The sequence below is a fragment of the Toxorhynchites rutilus genome, chromosome 1 (assembly GCF_029784135.1).
Source record: "Toxorhynchites rutilus septentrionalis strain SRP chromosome 1, ASM2978413v1, whole genome shotgun sequence".
In the NCBI taxonomy this organism is placed as follows: domain Eukaryota; kingdom Metazoa; phylum Arthropoda; class Insecta; order Diptera; family Culicidae; genus Toxorhynchites; species Toxorhynchites rutilus.
This window is the reverse complement of record NC_073744.1, coordinates 23,834,738-23,858,479: the sequence shown is the minus strand read 5'-3', so window position 1 is coordinate 23,858,479 and position 23,742 is coordinate 23,834,738. Positions and strand designations below refer to the sequence as shown.

Below are 23,742 nucleotides of genomic sequence, written 5' to 3'. Positions count from 1 at the left end.
ATGGATTTGCCTGTGGATCCTGTGACGGACCTGATACTGATGATATGGTACAATGCGATCAGTGCGACGAATGGCACCACTACGATTGTGTTGGAGTATCGGATGAAGTTGTCAACCAAAGCTGGAGCTGTACCAACTGCAAAACCGCAACATGGATCCAGCGAACTACGTCAACACTGATGAACCAATCAACACCAATCGCTGCCAAGGAGAAGCAGGAATCGAAACGTACTTCAACAGTTCAGGAAACCACAGCAACAACAGCTGTTCGTTCATCTCGTGAATCATCGTCGCAGAAGCAGTCTGATTCAGTGCTATTGAGGAATGCAGAACATACTCTTCAGTCCAGTTCAGGCAATGACCAACGAAAACAGAAAATCTCTGTGTCGTCAATAAAAGGAACTTCTGTGGTCAAACTTGACCAGGCCCTTTCAGAAGTTTCTTGTTCGTCATCACAGATATCCGCTCGTAATCATGCCAAACTGCAATTAATGAGATTGCAGGAAGAAAAGGATTTTGAGGAGCGTCAACAGCATGAAGAAGCAGAACGTCGACGAGTAGCTGCGGAAAAACAAAAAGAGTTCATTGCCCAGAAGTACGAAATTTCAGAAAACTTGGCAAGTGACGAGGATTCCAACCGGAGTTCCGTTTCCGTCGTTTCTCGAAGTCGGGTAGAAGAATGGGTCGGAACTGCCAGCCATACGCAGTTTAAAACCGATATGCATTTAACTGTTCAACAAGCCTCGCAAAAAGGAAAACCTCAAGAACAGATGCAACAGGTGCAATTTCAGCAGCAAAGACGGCTGATGCAGCAGAGTGATGAACAGCTGGATCAAGAAAAAATCCTGTGTGAACAACAAGTAGCAAATCATATGAAATCTAATAACGTTTTGCCTTCCAGACAGGTTATTGCGTCACAACCTAACTTTCTTCATGATCCAGTGCGTGGGCAGTCAGTTCGCTTCAACCCGAATACGCTGCCTCAATCAACACAAATAAGTCATCCGAGCAGATCAACTATGGGTGTACCATATGTCTACAACCAGTTCCAGCTTTCAAACTCTCAGATTGCAGCACGGCAAGCAGTTTCGAAAGACTTACCCACGTTTTTCGGAAATCCGGAAGAATGGACAATCTTTTTATCCATGTTCAATAGCACAACAGCTATGTGTGGATTCACGGATATGGTCCGGCAGCAAAGATGTTTGAAGGGGAAAGCATACGAGGCAGTCAAGTGCAGGCTGATGCACCCCGGGAACGTTCAAGGAGTTATGGGCACTTTGAGGATGTTATATGGTCAACCGGAAGTCATTGTTCATTCTCTGATTGACAAGATAAGTTCGTTGCCGGCGATTCGAGAAGACCGACTGGAAACGTTTGTGGATTTCGCGGTAAGCGTGCAGAACTTTTGTGCTACCGTTGAATCATGCCCCAGGAGTATATGTATAACGTCGCGTTGTTACATCAGCTCGTCAGCAAACTGCCACCGTCAATTAAGCTCAATTGGGCACAACATCGAAAAACGTTTTCAACAGTCAACCTGGCGACGTTTAGTGATTGGGTGTATAATCTAGCGGAAGCGGCCAGCTTGGTAACATTTCCTTCTGTATCGTTTGAAGCAAAACAAGGTCGCAACGTTACTCGACGAAGCAAAACAGGAGACGGTTACCTCAATGCGCATTCTGATACGACCGTTCCAGATGACACGGAACCTCATACGATCCTCAAAGCGGCAGCACATTCGCAGTATGTGAAGGAACCTGCAAATCTGTGGACAAGTGCAAAAGATTTCTTGAGTTCACCAGAGATTCCAGATGGGCGGTTGTCAGAGAGTGCGGACTTTGTCGGACTTGCCTTCGCCATCATAAAGGACACTGCAAGGCCAATACGTGTGGCAAAGACGGATGTACATACAGACATCATGAGCTGCTACACAACGACCAAAAAGAGAAGGCCCAAACTCCGAGTGTGAATTACGAATCGGCCCATGCTGGTCCTTCCGAACATGGTTGCAACACACATCAAGCGACATCAAGCTCTGTACTGTTTCGATACCTTCCGGTAGTGCTGTCAAGTCCTGAAAAGGAGCTACACACATATGCGTTTTTAGACGAAGGATCTGCGTTGACGCTGCTCGACCAACAACTTGCTGACAAGCTAAAACTAGATGGAATCTCAAGTCCACTCTGTCTGCGTTGGACTGGAGGTACTCAACGCCATTAAAGGAGTTCTTGTATTGTCAAGCTTCACGTTTCTGCAAGACACCACGAAGCTAGAAGTTTCCTTCAGAGGATGTGCGAACAGTTAATCAGCTAATGCTGTCACGCCAAAATTTACATATTGAAGAGCTAGTACACCTTTATCCTTACCTCAAGGGATCGCCAATCGACTCATATCAAGACGCTCGTCCACGCATTCTAATAGGAATGAAGCTAGGACTAACATTGAAGAGCCGTGAAGGAAAATTGGGTCAACCGATCGCGATGATGACAAGATTAGGTTGGACTGTTTGCGGTGAATTGTGTACTGAAGAGACACCAAATATGTTCCACTACACCTTCCACGTACGTTCGTGCAGTGATCCCCACGAAGAAGATCTTTATAAAACCGTGAAGGAATATTTTTCCCTTGACAGTCTTGGAGTTGTGAGGCCAACTAAGGTGCTTCAATCTTCTGAAGATGAGCGAGCCCGGTCACTTTTAGAGCATCATACACGCTTTAACGGTGAACGTTTTGAAACAGCGTTACTTTTTCGATACGACGATATCCGTCTTCCAGATAGCCGAGACATGGCATTACGTCGTCATTTATCATTGGAAAAACGAATGGCTAAAGATCAACAGCCCGCAGAAGTATTGCACCAGCAGATAACAGATTACAAAGAGAAAGGATACATTCGCCACGTTTCTGACGACGAGGACAAGCAAAAATCCGGTAAAATATGGTATCTTCCGATATTTCCAGTAACGAATCCAAATAAACCCGGAAAGGTCAGGATAGTGTGGGACGCTGCTGCCAAAGTTCACGGTAAATCACTGAATTCTTTTCTACTGAAGGGACCGGATTTGCTCTCTTCTCTTGTAGAAATTCTACTCCGTTTTCGCATGCACCGTGTTGCGGTAACTGGAGACATTCGTGAAATGTTTCACCAAGTGCTTATCCGCAAATAAGATCAAAAATATCAGCGATTCTTTTGGACTGACAAGGAGCTCGTAGTGTACGCAATGAAAGTCATGACCTTTGGGGCGTGCTGTTCTCCGAGTAGCGCTCAATACGTGAAAAACATCAACGCGGAGCGGTTCAAGAATGAGTACCCAGCGGCATACGAAGCCATTACGAAGTCACACGATGTCGATGATATGTTGATCAGTGTTGCCTCCGAGGGTGAAGCCATACAGATTGCGGAAGACGTTAAGTACGTTCATGCACAAGGTGGATTTGAAATTCGGAACTGGATCATTAATTCTAGACGAGTAACATCGGTTCTACAAGAAGTTGACACGAAAGAAAGAAGTCTCGATTTATCTTCAGAGCTGTCCACAGAAAAGGTACTAGGCATGTGGTGGAACACAATGTTCGATGTCTTCACCTATAAAGTTGGATGGACTCGTTACGATGGAGATCTTCTGAAAGGACAACGACATCCTACCAAGCGTGAGGTACTACGAGTGTTGATGACTAGTTTCGACCCACTTGGATTGATAGTACATTTTCTGGCCTATTTGAAGACGTTGTTGCAGGATATCTGGCGATCTGGTATTGGTTGGGACGAAGAAATAGATAATAATGCATTCACCAAGTGGTTGACCTGGCTAAAAGTATTACCCAACGTAGAGAAAGTTCAGATTGCCCGTTGCCACAGTGTCAAATATTCATTAACCGAAGCCGACGAATACAATTGCACACATTCGTAGATGCTGGGAAAAATGGAATGGCAGCAGTATGTTTTCTTCGCATTGCCACAAAGGGAGGAATCCACTGTTCACTTGTAACCTCTAAGACTAGAGTAGCACCATTGAAACTCACTCCCTCGACTGGAGTTGCAAGCAGCGTTGATAGGAACACGGCTCGCTCGTATGGTCGACGATACGCTGAGTATAAGAATCACAAAAAAGTCTTACTGGTCGGACTCGAGAGATGTTTTGTGTTGGATCAACTCTGATCATCGACGGTACACTCAGTTCGTCGGGTTTAGAGTCACAGAGATCCTAGAAGTTACAGAAGCACACGAATGGCGGTACGTACCAAGCAAGCTGAACGTTGCTGATGATGGCACAAAATGGGACACACAACCAGATCTCTCCCCTCAGAGCAGATGGTTCAACGGCCCGGACTTCCTATGGACAACCGAAGACAAATGGCCAAAGTCAGTTATACGAAATGAATCCACAGGCGTCGAAATCGTAGAAAATCTTGCAGTCCACATCAGTACTGTTCCGGATACTCCAGCAACAGAACTTTTACCCATAGGAAAATTTTATGCACTCGCATCGTTTCCAACGCGCTCAACTGAAATCGATTCGAAATCGATCTCGATCTGATTGGAAATAAAAAAACCCCTCCAATATTCATCTTCGTATGTGTGCGTGTGCGTGTGATATGAATTCATTGATTAAACTTTTCCCACCCTGAGTAAGGCACACGGATCACTAGTTTTCGTAATTTATTCGCATGCCATTTGAACAGTAGCACGGAAAACGGGGGTTCGCTAACCTAGTTGTGTGTGACGGCCCTCTCTCCCACAATGGGGACACTGCTCCTTCTACCCGGATATGGATTAATTAAAGACCGGTGTGAAACATTTACAACACGCGCAATTATTATTCGCTCCAACGGATGGTGGAAAATGTGGAAATTGTTTTTCTGTGCGGCGAGCACGCGAAGTTCTGATTTGTCATTTTGAACTCGGTGGTTATTATACGCAGTCGTATCAAGCAATGGCGGTTTGGTTACAGCGGAAAAACACACCGGTGGTCATCATGTGACTGAGTTATTTTATGTGCTTTACAGTCATATGAACATTCCCCCCCCTATTAACGACTCGTTCTCCATTGATTCACCCCTCGGAGGGTGTCAATGTCAGTTATTACACACTTTAACGCCGACTGGTGGCTCCTTTCGCGCCGAAGGGAGCCGATCTCCGGGGAGTCGATACGCACAGGGAGACATCTCGAAAGGAAGGGTCTACCACCATAGCCCTCCCCCCTCATTCAGCATCAGCTAAATTAAATTTCTATTTTCTAGTGGGGTGAAAGTGAATGGAAGCAATTAAAAAGCTTTTACCGCGTGATGAGGGTCGCAAGTATTGCACTCGTTGGCGCTGGTGAAGATGACGGCGATGATGGGCCTAACGGACGCCTGGTGAATCAAACACGGACCCCTGAGTCGTCCCCACCAGTCAACCAATAGGGATATGCTTTTCCGGTGAGAAGTTTCTGGCCCACGGGTTGCGGCGCTGTTTGCGGAAGCGAAGCAGAGAGAGCCACGCGGGGGGATGACGAAAAGTTGTCCCGCTCCTTGGATTATTTGCATGTTTGGAGTCGAGCGTTTGTAAGCCGGACGAGGGAATTCAATTTGGCTTCCGCACTTCAGAAGCTGCTTGCTGCTGTGTTATGTGTGAGTGGGTGTTGTATATCTGCGGGGAGGCGACGAAGACTGTATGCGGCAATCAATTAAACTTTGCAATCCCGACTAATTGGGATTTGGAGTACTGTTTAAGAGCGCCAAAGGATGTAGTACTTGAAGATGCGAACACACTTGACGAAATAGGGCTAATTTTATTAGATTCAATCCTTCACTGGTTGTCAATATTCCTTTGGTGTGAAATGCAATTTCACTGCTGCATATCCTTAGTGATGTGAGTAAGGATCTGAATCTGAATCTGAATTTGAATCCGAATCTGAATCGGAATTTGAATCTGAATTTTAATCTGAATCTGAATCTGAATCTGAAGCTGAATCCGAATCCGAAACTAAATTTGTATCTGAATTTTGGATTCTATTAAGATTAGATCAGATTTTAGGTTGCTCGATGATTGGAATTCCGATCAGTGCGGTATCAGTTCAAAGTTCGTGTCTGAGCGTTTCATACTAATACTGACTGGGTTTTCCAAATACCATGTTATCTTCCAAACAGGCGCGAATTTCGATGATAGTAAGGTGTTTTTAGTCTCAGGTTTTTACCACTCTAAATTAAGCTTTATAATGAAATTACTGATCCTTTGGTTTGATTCCCAAAGTTCCGAATCATAGCGTGGTTTAGAAGAATTCATTGAGGTGATCAGAACAATAGAGTCAATTATAGGCTTTTGGGGGAAAATAAAGAAAATCTCTAAAACCACAAAATTAAAAACAATCTGTCTCTCTATAGTGGAAAATTTTCTTAGTTCTCGAATTTGCAAATTCGACATGGAAATAATTCAAATATTCAAATATTCACGCGGTCTTGAGCCGTTGGGTTGATCAATGCAACCATTGGTATTAACTGTTTTACATGGATTGAACGGCTTCATAAACCAACCCCAATCTCGTACCATTAAAAATTTTACGAGGGAGGAACAATTCGATATCTTTAATAATTCGACGAGGAACGATTCGATGTCAGGGCTCGACAATTTCGAAACTAAAACATGAAAATGACTTTTTTACTTCTTCCTTTCTCTTCAGCCAGCGTCAATTTCGATTGTCTGTAGTCACTACGCATACTGAAACATTGATTCTTCAAATTCGTTCTTTTCTGCTGTCTTTTCCTTTGAAGTAGATCGATTATCGATTATCGGATTATCATCACAAGAAAACTCCATGTGTTTGCGCTGCCTCGTGATGAAATTGCATGTAATAGAGCGCCTGAACACTTAGCAGCAGAGTTGCCAAAGTTTTTTTTTTCAAAAAGCTGGAAGATTGCTCTTAGAAAAACTGGATTCGACTGGTACGACTTTGATTTATCTAAAATATTTGTTTGCCTATTCCAGTGCTTGAGAAATAGAATTTGCTTGGAAGTTTCATATACTATTTATATGTAGTTCATAAAATAGCGAAGTAAACCATCAATCAACCATTCGAGCAGAGCAAAATAACGTTTCCTACCACTCGAACATTACAGTGAAACAATGTTTTAGGATCTCTCCCTCTAGAGCCTCTAGAGAATACGATTTTGTTTGGATGAAACTTTTGAAAAATCTCGTATTTATTGCTCAACAATGTGATTAATTGAGGGACATTTCTGTAGTGTTTCTTTTGACCGTCTTCGTTGCAATCTTTTTCGCACTCACGAGGAATGTAGAGTAAAAAAAACTCCGCCTGTGAATGACGGATCTCTATAGCAGCATGTCCGAAAAAGAACATGAAACTATTGAGAATCAGGGCAGCGGGTCCAAAGCCCCTAAGTATAACTGATATTCATCGCTATTATGCAAAGAAAGGCAACTCTCCAATGACGCAATTGAAGTTCGATACAGAGTACGCGTGATTGATGACGGAACATATCGCCGGAAATGTCTGTTATAGAGGAGTTCTCTCGGTTACCAGGTTTCCACATGAGATTTTCAGATTTTCATTTCGTCGAATTGATGTAACTTGGGTTTTATATTCATATGACTTTGTATTTTTGAGCTTTTATTTTGATTCTAAGGTTTGTATTATTCTTAATAATGAATGGATTTTAGTAGTCAGAAACATTGAAATATTTTTTTTCGTTCTGGTTTTTATTACATAATACAAGAAAAGATATGTGGAAATGGATTAATGCCTTTCAGAAACCATCTGGTTATGAAAGAATTGCAGAAAACATCTGAGTGTATTGGTAACACTGGAACTGACTAACTCTTTATTAATCTCCATACTGGAGCGATGTGCCCCATTATGAGATGGATTATGAAATTGCATTTTGATATAAAAAATGATTTTTTAACATTTTCTTATTCAAACTCAATTGATAGCTCTGGAAACATTTGAGAATGTTTTGGAGTTTGCAAAATTTAATTAAGTTTGATTCAAAAGTCTTATGACAGAAACGGTCAAAGTTGCATAAAATCATGCAATTTTGTTTATATATTATTATTTTATGAAGATAGACGTGGTTTTTGTTGCTACAATACATTTGATTGTATTTATATAAAAAAAAGAAAGTTATAAGCACAGAAAAATCCTGCCGATTACCGCGTTTTCCATGATTTTTCAGGGTGATGCGTTTTACCGACACGGTGCGTCTTACCCAAAGTTCCCCTACGTACAACGGTGCTATGTGAGTGAATTAAAATATCGTGGCGAAAAGTAAACACGCCCCGCTGCAGTGAGATCATGGCCTAACAATGGCCGGTTCGATCGGTTTTAGAGAAGTTATTTTGGTTACCTTCTCACCGAGTTGATTGATTTTAAAAGGAGTTCTCTCGGTTGATTTCATAATCGTCAATAATCGATAGGTGTGAAACTAACCACGGGAGCACTGCGTAATCAGTTACCGTCGCTGATTTTAAGACTAACATGCCCTCATATGTCTCTTTTAAATCCACTTTTTTTGAAAGACGGTCCGAGAAAATCCAGTTTGGACCAATGAAATCGAATGAAACATTCAATTGGAAGCAACGATCGTTTTTTCACATGTGAAAATGAAACGGACATATAGGGCAAGTGTACAAAATATGGAGGAGATATGTCACCAACATAGAGAAATTTGCGGGAAAATACTAAATAAATAAATAAATGTTTGCAAAAGTATACTGTTTCCAGCAGTTTGAACTCAGTATTTGAGGATTTTCACTAATATTTCGATGACTAATTGTAATTATATAAAAAAAAATTGTTGCAAATGGTAGCAAACGGTGTTACACTAATAATATAAATAATAAATAATATTTTTTATATTAATACTAATCGAATAATATTATTATATTTTTAACAATAAACCTACCACGAGGGGTTAGTTAAATGACCCATTTTAAGCTTTCAGTCAAAAATTTACATTGTCACAACATAATTTGCCTATACTACTTTCCTTAAATCATACATCGAATGTATTTTTCAGTGTTTACTCATCTCTTGTTATTTTTTTTTTTTACTGATAAATATATGTAATCTGCCCTAACTACCGCAACGGGTTATTTGACCCGTGCAAACATTCATTTGATATCAGAAAGGTTTGTATGTATGGTTGTGATACAAAACCATTGCATTATACATTTTTGCTATTGCTTTATATATTTTGATGTACAGTAGAACCCCGATTATCCGCGGAATAGTCTGGCTAGGTCACCGCGGATCACGAAGCTTTCGCTTTCGCGGATAAACCACACCGCGGATAATCGAGGTTCCACTGTATTTGTGAATGAATAGCGAATGATTACAATTAATTGTATTGCTGAATATCCAAGCGAGCTAACAGTAACCATTCCAAACTACAGTGCTATTTCGCGTGTCACAAATTGTGATTTCATAATTTTGCCAATAATTTTTATCCTGAAAATGTCAAAACATAGAGGAGAAATATGATATGTCACGTTTCTCAACAAAACCTTATAAATCGAGTCAGTAACTAAAGTAACTAAAGAGTCACTTGACCCGCTGTGGTAGGAATAGGTATACATGAAACATCGGTGGGTTTAATGTTAATATTAAACAATCTCTCTGAATCTTATTCCTAATCAAAAAGAAAAAGCAGTTTATTCAATCAAAACAAAATATCTTTTTTTGATAATGTATACCAAACTTGTACGCTCCGGTCAACCACGCATAGTTATATTTCTCTACACTGCTAAGCAGTGTTGCGAATCTTCCTGTTTAAACTGGATTCTTCCAGTTTTTTTTCGTTGATCCAGTTAAACAGTTGAACCCTAAAATCTTCCAGTTTTTTTTTAAATAATGTCCAGTTTCATCCAGTTTTTTATATGTGTGCTTCAGTTTTACTAATTTGATGTAAAATAAATTCTCAATGTATAAATATAATCCCTCCTAATCCTTGACCAATTTTGTTTTTTGACATTTCGATCGATTTGAAGTGTATTTACGATCCATCTTTGCTTACACACTCTCAGTGTTATTTTTCTCCTGCTTACACTCACGAATTCAATACGGTGTGGTGCCTACCCAACCAGCAACGTGCTACACTGTCTTCGAGTTTATATAAATATTATATGTTCTAAGTCCTCCAAAACATTCAGAGGTTCAGACCAATTGATCTTCCATTTAAACCACGACTGGTGCTATGTTCATAACAAGAAATCTTATCCAAAATGGATCACAGAGACCGCGTGCTATGCTGGCTTTGGGTTTATATGAACATCGAGGGTTATCGATACTCCAAATCATTCTAAAATTCAGAGGATCGATGTGCTCGTTTGACTTTAATTGATATGAATATAAACCCAAGAAGCCAAGCAAAGCTCCCCTATCCAACTTAGTGTCTAAACGACCGAAACTTGTACCCTAAATCCGTCTTGAAATAAACATCAACAATCATGATGTGTCAAATTCATAATATGATGACTTATATCATTTGCAGCACAGTTTTCAACAGCGGCACATATCAATACGCTTGTAAACAAAAATATTGGATTCAAAATTCTTTGGCGTTTTCGGCGTTTGATAACAAAAATGCCTCGGAAATTTGTGATCATCTGATGGTTCTAACTGGTAGAAAAATAACGGAAGCGGAAGATATAAGCAGCGAATCGAGAGTACTCCAAAATAAACGCTTCGATGTCGTTTGACATTTCGACCCGTTGTTGTTGTGCATTTTGGACAGGTATATGGGCATCTTACCTCGCTTATTTAAGTATGGTGTAATATGAATGGGTTTAGAATTCTCGTTATTTCTGTTGGTATGCCTATTCGTAATCGTTATTGCACATTTCATTACAAATAAAACAAACGTGGTTACGTTGTGAATGTGAAAAACGTAGAAATGTGTAGTAAAAATACATGTTTCACTCTGTTTTGCTTGACAGGGGCGTCTTGCCCGGACTTCCCCTATTCGGGTTGAAACCTCGACGATGAAAAACGTATTCTAACGTAGGTCTGAGATTAACATTAGGTGGTGGTGTTTTCCAAATTGATAAACAGTTTGACGGCGCTTAAGTAAAATTATGAGGTTCTGGCACATTATCTTCCATCAGCATCCTTTAAATCGAAACTTTGAGCACTTTGAGGCATCCCCAAATCATGTCCGATTGTACTGAAACTTTGCACAGATAATTTTTTGGGCCAATAAACAAAATGTAGATGGCCGGTTTTAGAAATTCGATGATTTCTTTTTTCCATAATTCATAATTCATAAGTCATAATTTGGGTCCCAAACTCGAAAGTGGAATCCCTTCCACACATTCTGCGCCGCAAGTGACATGGGATAACAAAGTTTCTCGTTTTAGTGTGGAAGCCATCTTACTTTTTAGCTCCTGTTTAATACCCGAGTCGATAACATATGAGGACACGATATAAAATCTCACCTTTCGCCTACGGAAACACCGTGACTTGAGCCATCTCACGTCATTTGCCGCGCGGAATAAAGGGGTCTAAAGTATAATTTGAATCAATGTAGTACCGCGAAAAATGATGTTACATGCTGTGGAATATCATTCAACAGAAAATCATATTAGATCGTAATTGAGGACATATAACATCATATTATGAATTTGACACATCATGATTGTTGATGTTTATTTCAAGACGGATTTAGGGTACAAGTTTCGGTCGTTTAGACACTAAGTTGGATAGGGGAGCTTTGCTTGGCTTCTTTGTTTTTAAGAGGCATTAAACTTTACACTTCAGTAGCCTTTACAGGATAGGAGAGCGGCATACGAAAACAGTACGGTAGAAAGTATTATGTAAAACTTCACCAGCAGCCTTAAAAAATCGTCTTCGGTACACATTTAGAAAAAAACTTTTTTTGTGCGGTAGATAGGGACCGCATAAAAAAAGTTTCCCCCAAGAAAATAAGTCAAATCCACGCCATTCACCGTTCAATTTCCTTTCGTTACACTGCTTTGCGATGGGACACTTTGCCTTTTCGGTTGCGCGTGGCTGTATTGTGCTTTTAGTTGCATGTTGAAACTTGTTGCTATCAGAAATCTTGTCATGCGCAACTTAGAGTATTTGATGGAAGGATGGGAATGATTTAAGAGGTGGATAATTTAGACGCAAATATGTTTTTTCGCACTGAAATGCATTATATGCTAAAAAACTAAATGGATGATGACTTCGTCAAATATGCTTCTTTTCATACACCGCAAAAAAAATACGCACAAAAAAACCACACAAGAACCGAAAACCGCACAAAACAGATTTTACTGTATGCGGAAATGGAGCGACCCGACCTTCATTCCTTTTGTGTCCTTCTCTCACAAATGGCGAAGAAAAAGTTTGTGAAACAGAAAATGTTCGGCTTTGGGGGAGAAATTAACGGTCAAATTTTGGTTACAGTAATATCCAAATGCATTCCATCCCACCTTGCAGCCACCGAGTGAGGGGGGAAAATACTCTTCGCTGTTTTTAACTTTTTCCACTTGGACAACTCGCTTTTCTTGTTTGCCGGATATCTCGCTAGTGGCGAGGTTCGAGTTGATTGGAGAGCATTTTCCCGCTGGCGTACTTTCAATTATTCCCGCAAAATGTCGTTACGGTGGGAAGCCATACGTGTGCCGCATTATGGGGTCCGGATATTAAGCACCGTATGAATGCCAGAAGTGTGCATATTCCACATCCACAAGAGGCCGTGCAGGCGAGGGGTTCAACCAACCGAGCCGGAATCGGGACTGATATGTCGTCGGTTTGTGCGGCACAAGCTGACATGCGGACTACACTGCCATTCGGGGGAATGTTGCTGCTGCTGCTTTCGAGAGGAATGATAATTTTCCCTAAGAGGATTACAGCGGGATTATTTCTGATTTGTCGAAATGTGGACGGAATGGAAGGGAGCGAGCGAAGCTGCTGGAAAATTCCTACTGTTCGACGATTCGTGGTTGCAATCGAATTATCAACCAATAATAAAATGGATCGAGTAACACTTCTGTGATATGCAGGGGAAAAATAATTCTGTTCTATCGACCATCGGTATGTACTCTGCATGAAAAGTAAAGTGGGGGAAAAAGAACTCACCGATAATATTGGAGAAGGTCGTCTTCCCACTGCTTCCGCCCGTGCCGCCACTGCTTTGGTGTTGGTGACTCTGCTGGGTCGATTCATAGTTCCCCAGCTCGTGGATGGTGGCCTCCGCTTCGCACAGAAGGTTGTTCAGGTGGAGCCCCACATTGTTACTGGCCGCTTGAACTAATTGACGGATACAGAATAAAAGAATAAAGGAAAACAAAATTGAAACTTCTGATGCGCCATTTTTACACCGGTTTTAATTTGCGGCGACAATCTGTTTCTCTTTTTTTTGTTTAATTATTACGGTGGGGCGTAGAGAAGTACCCTTGTTACAACGTCACTTTTAATTATGAAACTTAATTAAAACCAAATTCATCTCTTGGGAAATTGGACGAGTAGTTCCTCGGGGTGGCGCGCAAGGGACACCGAAGGGATAAGTGCTATTGTCCATGAGAGCGCTATCAACTATCGTAGGGTACCGTCTTCCGTCTTCCGTCTTGATGGACAGTGCACGAAACCACCGGCAATACTTACTGGTGTGGGCATTCTCGATGGCGCCTTGCTGCAGCAGCATCTTCGTCATCGGGCGGTTATTGCTCAGAACGGCGACATCGAGTGGCGAGAGTCCGTCGCTGTTCAGACTGTTGACGTCCACATCGGTGCTCTCGAGGATCGTGCGAGCCTTCTCCAGGTGGCCATGCTCGACCGCTGCGAAGAGGGCTGCGGGGGAGAAGAAAAGTCGTCGTCAGTAAAATTCTAGTAGTTTTCGAATCGGACATAAATCCACACGGCAATGTGATTAAACACGTCTATCGGTTTGCAATTGTCCCATTACAACATTGCAATCGGAAACGGAAGCCCACAATGGATGGTCGGCTTCGGAATCTTGATTTGGAATGTGCTCAAAGCCAAAATTCCTAACCGAAATACTGCAACAAGATTCTCTCGATGGTGTTGTGTACATCCACTACTCGGGGTTGGGTTTAATTTTAATTGAAAGCAAACCATTCGGATGCTGGTGCCGTCAGATAACATTTCAAAAGGAAATGGTAATGAACAAAATCTAGGATGCCTTCAAGTGGTCGGCTTTGTAGAGGATGTAAACGACGCTCGCCTTGTGAGGGCATCATCAAATAGTAGAAATCTCGGAATCAAATTGGAATTAGAATCCCTCTTCGGAGAAAATATATTACGTGACCGTCTGACCGGTCAATATTTCTTTGTCAAGTGCCAATTACAAATTTGTGAGGTGTAGAATTGAACTTAACTCGAACTTGATATCTTTATGTCGGTAATATTACTGTCGGAATCACATCATTTTCAAAATCAAGACTATCTAGTTTCGATTTCCATGGAGAAAATCTGTCTCAATCAACTCCCATTTTTTTTTAAAACATTCTTCATAAAGTTGCCGCTCCTGGTATTTTTAAACGGTTTTATTTAGCTTGCAAATCAATTTTTTGAATTGCGCCTAAATTCCATTTAAGTTTATTCTATTTCAAGTTTTACTAGCTGTAAACGGCTGTACCAGTCTCGCTATGGCTCATTGTTGTTTTGCGGTAGAGAAATGAGTAGCATAACATAAACATAACGCATAACGTAAACATTTTTTTTTATTTTTTATTATCCTTTCATCTTGGATTATGAATATTTCATGACATAACGATCGCACATCAATTTATCGGGTCCTTTATTTATTTATTTTTTATTGAGTGCAGATCTTTGCCCGCTCCGGAATATGATCGATCATTTGCTGTTTTCATCTGCCATTTGCCGATTCATCTTCACTCTGAGTTTCTGATTCAATTTTAGTAGGTAGCGCAATACGAAACCTTTTCCGCCATACTTCGGAAAATTCTCAGAGGGCTTTGAAAGCGTATCAAAATATTTTATTATTTTTCAAAACCTTATCGACCACTCTGCAATTCATTAACCTTTTGCGGTCGTATATCTGCTCTCAGCCACCACAACGAGGAATCATATTAAGTACTTTACCCAACCGCATGCAATAATTTACACTACTACTCTTGTATGAATTTTAATGTCTAGTGAATTTGATCATGAATTAACATGCAGTTTCTATGGATAATAGATAACTGTACTCGGTGTAAACAAAAGATTATTAGCGTGGAGAGATAAGAGGATCATAGGAAATTATGACGACTAGTGGTGCATGGATCATCTTTCGCAAATGTAAATATTAAATCCTAGAAATTGAAAAATTCCAAAACTTTGAGAAATTGTTACTTTTCGAGAGAAGTAATACAAAAAAAAAATACACGTAATTTTGCATGAAAAACTATACAGACATTTTCATTCTAAAACTAACTGTTCTCGAGTTAGAAAAAGAATCTATAGAAAATTATATTTGATGAATAAACCATATGCATAATATCATGATAACTCAACCATTGTGGAATTGTTGAATTTATACATCGACGGAGCGAAAAAAAAATTTATAAGGAGCTGTCGATTTTTTTGCGTGAACGTTTAACCTGAAAGACTCTGTATTATCCAGTTTTAACCACTTTTTTATGTGTGCTTCATTTTCCTCCCATTTGATTTAAAATGAATTCACAATATATAAACATTCACTCATTTCAGTGTTACTTTTCTTCTGCTCAAACTTAGGAATCCAAAACGGTTTGCGCGCAGTGCGTCTGGTGAACAGGGTCCGAAATCTTCGAAGATGAAGAAAGAAAATCGAATCTCCTCTCAGTAGCTTCGCTTCGACTAGGACTACTTCGGCATTCGCCGTCAACATGATTTGAATTGACGAGAAAATGAATTCACGAGCGTTGAGAGCGAGGATGACTGATGAACTTTTCAAGCAAATGGTTATTCTGATTGACGTGACTAATGAAAACAAATGTGCCTCTTCATTCCACCAGATTTCAATTCACGCTTCTGCTCCCACTGATTCGAATACCGTTGTCCGCGTATACAATCTAATTTTTTCGTTAATATAAATTGAAACGAAAACATGATTACTTGAACTTGGCAGTTATCAGGCATGCTGTGAAGGTTCTTGCGTTAGTATTAATAAATAGCGTGCATTTTGGGAAGAATTCTAAACATAATTTTAGTGCACTTTGTCTCCGAGTTCAATTTTGTGAAAAAAAAAACAGAAAAGCGGGTTTATATCAACAAAATTCACGAATTTGTCAATATTTCTGAACACAACACTACACGCTATATTATATGTGTGAGTAATTTTCATGTGCGATACAAAGCAATCTAGCTCACCAGTAATATATGTCAAACCACGTTGAACTCAAACATCGATACATGCATACGCGATACATGAGAGAGAGAAACGAATTAATTTTGAGGGAAGTCACCTCAATATGCATTGAAATCCATTTGACGGGGAAGAATGAAGTGCGATAGTCGACTCGTAGAGTGAGATAGCAACTAAACTTCTGACTGACTGTTGAGTCATGTTGACGGAGAAACTGCTGGAAGAAGCCAAAACTCATTTCCAATTGAATATGATGGCGAATTTATTCATAGTCCGCTGGCTATCTTCAAGTGATTATGACCTTGACGAGCCCTGGATATAATCGACCCATTTTTTAGTTTGTTCACATCTTTTCATTGCAAATTCGATAAGTCATCACTAAAATAAGCATGACTGGAACAAGGATACCCATATTTCTACTTGTTTCTTATTCCACCCAACAGATTTCATTTGCTGTATTGCGATGAGTGAAACAAACGCCGGTCAGAAATGCATGCAATATGGTAGGTCGAAAATAGAATACGCTGTGGAAATGGTGAGAACCGGATTTCCCGTTCGAAAGGCGGCCAAGTTGCACGGAATTCCACGCGAGAAGGTCTCAGGAAAGTATTCCAGCAGAAGAAGGACGAATAGTTGAATGGCTGTTAGCAAAAGCTGGATTCCCCGTGGACACAAAGACATTGCCGTTAAGCCTAGCACATTCAAAAATGGGATACCGGGTCGTAAATGAATCACTGGGTTCATTAAACGACATCCAGGAATATTAAAACGGGTGCCGAGCGTAATGTCAAAGGTTCGTGCAGCTTTTTCCAAGCAACAAATCAGGAGCTGGTTTCAAGAAATCCATGAGTATTTTGAGGAGGAAACACGTACAATACCTACAAATGAAATAGTTTAAGCTGGTTCCTGCCAAAAATAGGACCACGCAAAGGTAGGTAACACCGATCGAGAATCTTGCACTGCATTTTTTTGTGGAAACACACCGCAAGAACGAAATCGGGTTGGATGTCCCGGATTGTTCTTGTTTCTCAAGGATGTTTTTTTACCCTTGGCTTGTCCAGCAGTAGATATTGTTCCCTAATACTCTCTTTCAAAATGGACATCACAGTCACATGTCTCTTATGAAACAATGCTGCTACGCACGGGAAACAACATAATACTGGTTTGTCTTCCACAAAATACTGCTGGTCATTCAGCTGCTGGACATCTGCTTCTCCCACCACTTAAAAGCTCTTGATAGAATGACGAACTTACAATCGACTTTGATCAACGGTTTCCGGTGATGTGGAATAATAATTACTCAGGTCTTATTGGAAAATCCAGTGAAGCATCTTCATCACAAGCTGTGTTGCCAATAAATGAACGACCTATCAATACTGTAATTCATTCGATTATTGATTTCGACTCATTTAACTTGTTTACAACATAGAACATTTTCAAATCTGCTATTGAAAACGATTCATTCTTATAACGGTTTGATTATTGGAATTAGGAACACCGATTAACGGAATTAGGAAACTAATGTTTTTTTCCGGTTGGAATTAGGAGCAAATGGTGCAAAATGTCATTATAGGTGGTATGAATGCAGCAACGCTCCATCCGTATGTTCATCAGTATCAATAATCCGTAATATTTTTACTTAAACTCTTTGTTGTAATATAAACTCATTATCAGACACAACTAGAATCAAATCATCAAAAAAAAATTCCACAATATATCACCACCGAACGGTAGCTTTGGGCGAGTTAGTGAAAATGCCACAAAAATACACCACTCAACCCGGTCCCTGTCTGCTCTTATCCCATTGCTAATGGACATCAGTTAATTATGTACGATAATAGAGCTTGACGGGTATTGAGTGCTTCTGTCGGAATATAAAATGTTCCGATGACTCCTGATTGAAGATCTTCAATATTATCATCCATTCCGCTCTGTGGGTCGCATTTGTTGATGCCAATCACGATAAATCGGAGTCACCCGGCGTAATCACAGAAGCACAACTCCTGAATCAATTATCTCTGAATACGAACCGAACGCGGATTTGCAATCAAATTAATTCAACCAATTTGAAACATGAAAAAAATCCGGAGAGAAATCAACGAACAAAAACAAACAGAATTGTAACGTAAAAAAAACACCTACCATGCAGATGAATATTAATTTGCGTCAATTTATCTATCTGGGCCTGGGCCATCTTGTTTTGCTTTTTAATGATTTTGTGTTTCCAGTAGGGATGATGGTGGTGGTGGTTTTGTGACGGCGCCACCGTCGTGCCCCCCTCGCCGGTTCCATTGATAGACTTGGCGTTGGACGCGAGTACATCGATGCTGCTGCTGCCGTTGGTGAAATTTTTGGTCTCCACCAGACTGCCTCGGTGGGTTAGGATGAGATCGCTTTCGATTACGGTGCCACCGTCAGCCGAGCTCGTCGAGAGATGGCGTATTTTCTTGACGATCTTCGGTGAGATTTGCCGCTTGGTGGGTGGCAGCGGGGGTTGCGTGCCCGCGGGATGCTGCTGATGGGGCAGCAGGTAGTCCATCTTGCTCCTCGGTGGGACTTGATTAAGGTTTGGTGAGCTGGCGCTGGTCATACGACTCAGCTGGCGAAGTCGTTCATCCTCGTAGGTGACCACCGCCGGTGTGGTGCCGACACCGGGTTCGGTTCGAACCGAACTCGTCGGCGAGGGTGCCTCGACGATCGCTGCTGCGATGTCCGGCACTGGAGAATCGCTTCGGGTGGTTCTCGCGTCTTTTGACGTTCGCTGACGACTATCTGGGTGGCGGTTCGTCGGGGTGGAACAGATGCTGATGCTGCTGCAGCCCGGAAATTCGACGTTGGACAGCGAGCGGCTCACCAGCTCGGGGAGACTGATTTCTAGGGAATGAAATAAGCGAAATAATGTGTGAAAATAAACTGAAGAAACGTAAGTTGTGGGGGAAAATGATACAAAAATTAGGCGATGAAAGGATGATGATCAGTGTTTCTGTTGGCGACGGTAGCGTGGAAATCGTAACTGAAATTCCAAAATAAACGATAATTTACATTGATAACATTCCCTTATTCCCTGTTCTTCATTATCTATTCTCTCTTCTCTATTCTTTACTCTTTATCCTCTATTCTCTATTCTCTATTCTCTATTCTCTATTCTCTATTCTCTATTCTCTATTCTCTATTCTCTATTCTCTGTTCTCTGTTCTCTATTTTCTGTTCTCTATTCTCTATTCTCTATTTTCTATTCTCCATTCTCTATTCTCTATTCCTAATTTTTTATTATTTTGAGAAGATTTTGAAGATTGAAATTTAAATCTGAAAAATGAATCTGCAAATTCAGATTTGAATCTGGATGATCATTTTCAATCTAAGACCATTTTTCTGATATTTGAATCTTAAATATTATTCTTATCTAGAAATTGTATCGGAATTTGGAATTTGAAACTGAAAATTTAATCAGGATTCAGAGTTTGGAATCTGTATCTGAAATCCGAATATGCCGTCTCAAACTCAATCGTAAGTTTGACCCGTACATTGTAATTTGAATCTCGAAAAACGAAAAATGAAAAAAGACAATAAAAAATCAAAAACCTGAGATTGAAAATAGAAAATCACAAATCGGAAATCGCAAATTGAAAATCGTTAATCAAAGATCGAAAATCAGAGAATCGGAAAATCAGAAAATTAGAAAATTTGAGAATCAGAAAATTAGTTAATCAAAAAAATCTGAAAATCATACAATCAAAGAACCGAAAATTGTAAAATCAGAATATCCGAAAATCTGAAAAATAGGGAAAATCAGAAAATTAGAGAATAAAAAAAAATCATAACATCAGGGAATCGAAAAATTAGAAAATCAAAAAATTAAAACATCCGATAATCAGAATATCAGAAAATCGGTTTTCCGATTTTCTGGGTTTATGGTTTTCTGATTTGACGATTTTTCGATTTTACAATTTTCAATTCTCCATTTGAGATCTTTAGATTTTCTGATTTTCTTAGTTTCGTTTTTCTGACTTTCTGATTTTCCGATTTTCAGAATTTCGGATTTTCTGATCTCTTCTTCTGATTTTCTGATTTCCCGATTATTTGATTTTCTGATTTTTTGGAATAAGCTTACTGATCTGTAATGAGAAAATCTGAAAATCAGTAAATAAGTGATGAGCACAAAGTGAAAACAAAAATATATATATATACAACATTAATAAATTTGAAAAATCGAAAATTGAAAAATATGAAAAAATATACAGAAAATAAAAAAAATTAAAATCAGAAAATCGGCAAACGAAAATCGTAGAATCAGAAAATCAGAAAATCTGAAAAAATGGAAAATGAGAAAGTCAGAAAAACGAAGATCAGAAAATCAGAAAATCATAAAGTCATAAAATTATTGAAGTCAAAAAATCCGAAAATCAGAATACCAGAATATCTGAAAGTCTGATTTTCTGATTTTGTAATTTTATGATTTTCTGAGTTTCTTTCTTCTGATTTTCGGATTTTTTATCTTCTTTTTTGAGAGCGGTAAGAAATCAGTAAATCATAAAATCAGAATTAGAAAATGAGAAAATCAGAAAATTGGAAAATCAGGTAATTAGTAAATCAGTAAATCAGATATTCAGAAAATAAAAAAAAGTAACAATGTAAAATTTGAAAAATCGAAAATTAAAAAGTCAGAAAATTAAAAAGTTCCGAAATTCCGTAATTCGAGAATTTGAAAATCAGAAAATTTAAAAATTGAAAAACGAAAAACGAAAAACAAAAATCAGTAAATCAAGAAATCAGAAAACCAGAAAATCATAAAATAATCAAATCATAAGATCAGGAATTCAGAAAATCCAAAAAAAACAAAACTATAAGAAATTCAAATTTTCGAGAATTCGAAAATTGAAAAATAAAAAACAAAAATAGAAAATCAGAATATGAGACAATCATAAATTTGAAAAATCGAAAATTCAAAAATATCAAAAAATATATGGAAAATAAAAAAATTCTGAAACTCAGAAAATCGACAAACGAAAATCGTAGAATCAGAAAATCTGAATATCCGAAAATCAAAAAATCAGACTATAAAAAAATTCCGAAAATCAAAAAAATTGACAAAAAATACGAAAATCAGAATATCAGAATGTCCGAAAATCTAATTTCGATAAAATCGACAAATGAGCAACGAAAAATAATTCGATAGTCAAATAATGAAAACATCGAAAAATCATGAAATTCAAAAAAGATTTTAAAAGTCAAAAATTCAAAAAATAGAAAATTTAAAAGTTCCGAAATTCGGTAATTAGAAGATTTAATGATTTGAAAATTTGAGGATTAAAAAACAAAAAATCAGAAAGTCAGAAAACCAGAAATCCAGAAAACCAGAAAATCATAAAATAAAAAAATAGTAACATCACAAGATCAGGAATTCTGAAAATCGGAATAAATAATAAATTTGAAAAATTGAAAATTAAAAAATTTCGAAAAATATATAGAATATTTAAAAAATCTGAATCTCAGAAAATCGACAAACGGAAGTCGTAAAATCAGAAAATCAGAATATTCGAAAATCAGAAAGTCAGAAAATCAAAAATCCTAACAAATTCAGAAAATCAGAAAACAAAAAAAAATTAAACCAAACAATCAAAAAAATCCAAAAATCAGAAAATCAGATTATCCGAAAATGTGATTTTCTGATATAGCGATTTTCCGATTTTATGATTTTCTGAGTTTCGTTTTTCTGATTTTCAGATATTTTTTATCTTCTTCATTTTCGGAGATCAGTATGAAATCAGTAAATCATAAAATCATAAAACCAGAAAATCATAAAATCATAAAACTAGAAAATCAGAAAATCAGAAAATCAGCAAATTAGAAAAAGAGAAAAATGAAAATGAAGAAACTCAGCAAATGAAAAAATTCAGGTTATCAGCAAATCAGTAAATCAGAGATTCGGAAAATAAAACAATATGTAATAATAACGAATTTGAAAAATTTGAAAACTATAAAACAAAAATTAGTCAATCAAAAATCCAAAATCCAAAATCGAAAATGAGAAAATCGGGAAATCGGAGAAATAAAAAATCAAGAGGTCAGAAAAACAGAAAATTAGTAAATCAGTCAAACAGAAAATCGAAAAGAAATTTGAAAAATCGAAAATGAAAAACTAAAAATAAATTAATAATCAAATAATCAGAAAATCTGAAAATCACTCAATCAAAAAATCAGAACATCGAAAATCGGTAATTTGAAAATTTCAAGATTAGAAGTTTAAAAAACCCGAAAATTCGAAAATCGAAAGACAAAAAACCAGAATCAGAAAATTAACAAACCAGAAAATCATAAAGAAATAAAATCATAAAAACATCAGAACATCAGAAAATCCAAAAATTAGGAAAACAGAAATCAGAAAATCAAAAATTATAACATCAGAAAATCAGAAAATCAAAAATGCAAGATTTTCATTGCATTCAGAAAATTAGAAAAATTAAATTTGAACATAAAAAAAAAATAAAAGTAAAAAATTATATAAAAACAAAAATTTAAATAATCAAGAATCACAAAACCTAAAAACGTAAAAACCCCGAAATTCTAGAGATCTAAATATCTGAAAATCATCAAGAATCAGAATCAGAAAATTAAAAGTTTGTCTCTCGGAATTATTCAATATCTCGGTCTGTCGATCACCTGTTTCTGGTTCCTCGCCCCAGAAGACCTAATGTTTATTTCCTGAATAACATTTTATCGAAATCACATTGCTGAATCTGCTGTTTGAATTCCGCCACTGGCAACCTGGGAGAGCCGCTTGTGCGCTATACGAGGAATTATCTTCCAATCGGCATCTATTGCCCGGAAATTCATTTCGCTGTTGTGTTACCTCTCGACACATAACAACAATATGTAACCGTTCGAAGTTTCCCCTCGCCATAAGTCACTCGGAATCGTACCCACCGGTATACTTTTCTCCCAAATCAATGCCGATCGCAATCTTTTCACATTGTTGGAAAATTTCGCTCTTCTATCATTTTTATATTGGTATTTCATCTATTCACTGTCAGCGAAAAAAGGGGAAATAACTCGAAACGACAAGCGTCGGTACAAATGGGACCGCGTTCCTCCGCTTCCGCGTGTCTCGCTTATTGCTGTAATTTATTGAGGAAATTTCTGTTCGACAAGAAGCGGCAAAATTGGTCCCGATAAAAAGCGTTGGAACTGTGGAAAGGTGATGGCAACAACGGCAGAAGGGCGCAAAAAAAGGGTAGAAAAGGGAAACGAACGAGGCAAATCGCTGAAGTTTTTGAAAGATGGTATGTAGTGGACAGGAGCAAACAGAATGGGAAGAGAGCGCAAAAAAACATGCCATGAATTGCATAAGAGTTTTTCCCTCGATGCATCCGGCCACCGGCTCCGCGAGACGGCCCGGAAACAGTGGCCGGCCAAAGTGCATCCTCT

General features: G+C 38.6%; 1 protein-coding gene across 9 annotated transcripts in view; it reads right to left on the bottom strand.

Annotated features, from left to right (window-relative positions):
* The window catches only part of LOC129763542 (uncharacterized), a 350,843-nt gene that overhangs the window by 43,210 nt on the left and 283,891 nt on the right, over positions 1-23,742 (bottom strand). For 8 of the 9 annotated variants that reach the window (XM_055762731.1, XM_055762729.1, XM_055762728.1 and 5 more), the window contains 3 exons: positions 18,460-19,191; positions 13,611-13,796; positions 13,086-13,256 (listed from right to left, as the gene is read on the bottom strand). In XM_055762731.1, coding sequence (XP_055618706.1) covers positions 13,086-13,256; positions 13,611-13,796; positions 18,460-18,907 — 805 coding nt within the window. In that variant the 5' untranslated portion in view covers positions 18,908-19,191. The remainder of the gene's footprint in view (positions 1-13,085; positions 13,257-13,610; positions 13,797-18,459; positions 19,192-23,742) is intronic. The other variant, XM_055762726.1, reaches the window with a different exon arrangement.